The sequence below is a fragment of the Rhinopithecus bieti genome, unplaced genomic scaffold, assembly GCF_001698545.2.
Source record: "Rhinopithecus bieti isolate Rb0 unplaced genomic scaffold, ASM169854v2 scaffold_23748, whole genome shotgun sequence".
Lineage (NCBI taxonomy): Eukaryota > Metazoa > Chordata > Mammalia > Primates > Cercopithecidae > Rhinopithecus > Rhinopithecus bieti.
Window position 1 is genome coordinate 3,342,055 of NW_016811596.1, and position 4,511 is coordinate 3,346,565.

General features: G+C 40.2%; 1 protein-coding gene across 1 annotated transcript in view; it reads left to right on the top strand.

Moving 5' to 3' along the window:
* Positions 1-431: 431 nt before the first annotated feature.
* AICDA (activation induced cytidine deaminase) overlaps positions 432-4,511 on the top strand; it is a 10,461-nt gene continuing 6,381 nt past the window's right edge. Inside the window, exon 1 of the mRNA XM_017894248.1 lies at positions 432-516. Within this exon, the coding sequence (XP_017749737.1) occupies positions 509-516 (8 nt within the window). The 5' untranslated portion in view covers positions 432-508. The remainder of the gene's footprint in view (positions 517-4,511) is intronic.

Sequence of the window (4,511 nt, forward strand, 5' to 3'; positions counted from 1 at the left end):
ATTGTGGGACTATGGGGGAATAGAGGCTTTTTAAGTGCTCTTTAACACAACACCACAAGAAGCTATTTAAATGCTCTTTAAGGTATTTACATAAATATTACTATTATCATTGTGCTTTTATTTTGTGTTATCATGATTATAATTTAAGTGTCTACTGCTACTGCCTCCTGATCTTTGCTAGCTATGGAGCATGGATTGGACTTTCAGAGCAGCAGCCCTAAAGGAACCTAAACATTAAGCAGAGCTGCCCTCAATCGTTTAACCTGTGTGACTCTGCCTATGACAGCCCCACCCACCCATCTTCACTGGATCCAAATCAGGAGCAAGGCCGTTGGGGTACCTAGTGGGGGTGATTCTGTCAGGGGAGGAGCCCAAAAGGGCAAGCTCAAATTTGAATGTGAGGGGCCAATGCACTGTCAGACTGAGGCAGAGAACCATCATTAATTGAAGCAAGATTTTTCTGGCCTGAGACTTTCAGGGAACCAAGAAACACACTCTGGACACCGCTATGGACAGGTAAAGAGGTAGTCTCCTTGTGGGTGATTGCACTGGCCTTCCTCTCAGAGCAAATCTGAGTAATGAGACTGGTAGCTATCCCTTTCTCTCATATAACTGTCTGACTGATAAGATCAGCGTGATCAATATGCATATATGTTTTTTTGATCTGTCTCCCTTTCTTCTATTCAGATCTTATATGCTGTCAGCCCAATTCTTTCTGTTTCAGACTTCTCTCGATTTCTCTCTTTTTCATGTGGCAGAAGAAGTAGTGTGTACAATGTACTGATTCGTCCTGAGATTTGTACCATGGTTGAAACTAATTTATGGTAATAATATTAACATAGCAAATCTTTAGAGACTCAAATCATGAAAAGGTAATAGCAGTACTGTACTAAAAATGATAGTGTTAATTTTCGTAATAATTTTGTACATATTCAACAATAAAACAACTTGAAGACACACTTTCCTGGGGAGATGTTACTGAAATAATTTAGCTATAGTAAGACAATTTGTAATTTTAGAAATGCCAAACATTCTAAATTAATTGCTTGAAAGTCACTTTGATTATGTCCATTACAAGGAGAAAAATTCATTCAAGCAAGTTATTTAATGTTAAAGGACTAATTGTTAGGCAGTTAATGGCACTTTTACCATTAACTAATCTTTCCATTTGCTCAGACATAGCTTAACTTACCTCTCACGTGTGAATTTGGTTAAGGTCCTCACAATGTTTTATTTGCAGTTTTGATCAGTTAATATCATAGAACTTACTCTATTCCTACCTTTATGATTACTATGAATGTATGAGAATAATGCCTAATTCTTATACTTTACCTCAATTTAATTCCTTTATAAAGAACTTGCATTACAGAATAAAGATTTTTTAAAAATATATTTTTTTGTAGAGACAGGGTCTTAGACCAGCCCAGGCTGGTCTCTAAGTCCTGGCCTCAAGCAGTCCTCCTGCCTGGGCCTCCTAAAATGCTGGAATTACAGACATGAGCCATCACATTCAATATACAGAATAAAGATTTTTAATGGAGGATTTAATATCCTTCAGAAAATTTTCTTGAGGGCAAACAATATCAAATGTCTCCTCAGTTTACACTGAGATTTTGAAAACAAGTCTGAGGTATAGGTCCCTGTGAAGGGTCCATTGGAAATACTTGTTCAAAGTAAAATGCAAAGCAAACGTAAAATCAGCAGTTGATATTCAGAGAAAGACAGAAAAGGAGAAAAGATGAAATTCAACAGGACGAAAGAGCGATGAATATCATCATTAAAGAGGAGAGTATCTGTGGCGCTCATTAGTGATGGCAAAATGACTTGGTCAGGATTATTTTTAACCCGCTTGTTTCTGGTTTGCATGGCTGGGGATGCAGCTAGGGTTCTGCTTCAGGGAGCACAGCTGTCCAGAGCAGCTGTCAGCCTGCAGGCTTGAAACACTCCTTCGGCAAAGTCCTTCCTACCCAGGAGAGAAATGACCAGAACAGGGAGCTGGAAACAGGCCCCTAACCAGAGAAGGGAAGTAATGGATCGACAAAGTAAACTAGCAGGTTAGGATCATGCAATTCATTTCGCTCTGACTGGTAACATGTGACAGAAACAGTGCAGGCCTATTGCATTTTCACGTAGAGTAGGACCCAAAAATCCACCCGAAGTCCATTATCTGTGCCACATCCTTCTTATCTATACTTCCAGGACACTTTTTCTTCCTTATGATAAGGCTCTCTCTCTATCTCCCTCTACACACACACACCCCATCAACCAAGGTGCATGTAAAAAGATGTCGTTTCCTTTGCCTTTCTCATCTATACAGCTCAGGAGGGTAAGTTAAATATAAAAGGGATTTATTGGTAAGAGATGATGCTTAATTAACTCTGGGTCTCAAAGAGAGAATTGCTTTTCTTTTCTTCTGTACTTATTAAGCACCTATTATGTGTTGAGCTTATATATACAAAGGGTTATTATATGCTAATACAGTAATAGTAAAGGTGGTTGGTACTATGGTAACTACCATAATAATTATTATCCTTTTAAAATAAAGCTAATTATTATTGTATCTTTTTTAGTATTCATTTTATGTTTCTTATGTTTTTTATTTTTTTAAAGACAATCTCACCCTGTTACCCAGGCTGGAGTGCAGTGGTGCAATCATAGCTTATCTGCAGTCTTGAACTCCTGGGCTCAAGCAATCCTCCTGCCTTGTCCTCCCAAAGTGTTGGGATACAGTCATGAGACACTGTATCTGGCCTAGTATCCATTTAGATCAAAATATGCATTTTTAATTTTAAAATAATATGGCTAATTTTTACCTTATATAATGTGTATACTGGTAATAAAGCCAGTTTGCTGCCTAAGGTTTAAAATGCTTTCCAATACGCTTCATGTATGTGGGGGGAGACATTTAAATTGAAACAGATGGCTGGGTGTGGTTGCTCACCCCTGTAATCCCAGCACTTTGGGAGGCGGAGGTGAGTGGATCGCTTGAGCCCAGGCAGCCTGAGCAACATGGCAAAACCCTGTTTCTATAAAAAAATACAAAAGTTAGCTGGACATGGTGGCATGTGCGTGTGGTCCCAGCTACTAGGGGGCCGAGGCAGGAGAATCTGGAGCCCAGGAGGTCAAGCCTGCACTGAGCAATGCTTGCGCCACTGCACTCCAGCCTGGGTGACAGGACTAGACCTTGCCTCAAAAAAATAATAGGAGAAATGAAAAATAAATGGAAACAACTACAAAGAGCTGTTGTCCTAGGTGGTCTCCTTAGTTAGGCTGATATTTTGGTATTTAACTTTTAACGTCAGGGTCTATCACCGGCACTACATTACTAAAGTATCAATTCTCAATGTATACCCACACAAAGACTGGTACATGAATATTCATAGTAACTTTATTCACAAAACCCCGAAGTAGAGACTATCCAAATATCCACCACTAAGTGAACAAATGAACAACATGTGCTATATCCATGCAATAGAATACCACCCTGCAATACAAAGGAAGAAGGTACTTTGGGATGAATCCCAAAGTCATGATGCTAAATGAAAGAAGTCAGACATGAAGGAGGAGATAATGTATGCTCTACGAAATTCTAGAAAATGAAAGTAACTTATAGTTACAGAAAGCAAATCAGGGCAGGCATACGCTTATAATCCCAGCACTTTGAGAGGCCAAGTGGGAGGACTGCTAGAACTCAGGAGTTTAAGACCAGCCTGGGCAACACAGTGAAACTCCACTCTCCATAAAAAGAGGAAAAAAAGAAAGCAAATCAGTGGTTGCCCTGTGGGGAGGGGAAGGACTGCAAAGGGGGAGGAAGAAGCCCTGGTGGGGTGAAGGCGGTGATTCGGGTTCTGTATCCTGACTGTGGTAGCAGCTTGGGGTGTTTACACCCAAAAATATTCGTAGAATTATGCGTCTTAAATGGTTGAAGTTTACTGTATGTAAATTATACCTCAATGTAAGAAAAAACAATGAGTAAGAAAAGTTTCAATTCTCTTGCCAGCAAACGTTATTCAAATTTCTGAGCCCTTTACTTCGCAAATTCTCTGCACTTCTGCCCCCATACCATTAGGTGACAGCACTAGCTCCACAAATTGGATAAATGCATTTCTGGAAAAGACTAGGGACAAAATCCAGACACCACTGTGCTTTCATATCAACCATGCTGTACAGCTTGTGTTGCTGTTTGCAGCTGCAATGGGGACTCTTGATTTCTTTAAAGAAACTTGGGTTACCAGAGTTATTTCCACAAATGCTATTCAAGTTAGTGCTTATGATATGCAAGACACTGTGCTAGGAGCCAGAAAACAAAGAGGAGGAGAAATCAGTCATTATGTGGGAACAGCATAGCAAGATATTTAGATTATTTTGCCTAGTTAAAAAAGCAGCAGAGCCGGGCGCGGTGGCTCAAGCCTGTAATCCCAGCACTTTGGGAGGCCGAGACGGGCGGATCACGAGGTCAGGAGTTCGAGACCATCCTGGCTAACCCGGTGAAACCCCGTCTCTACTAAAAA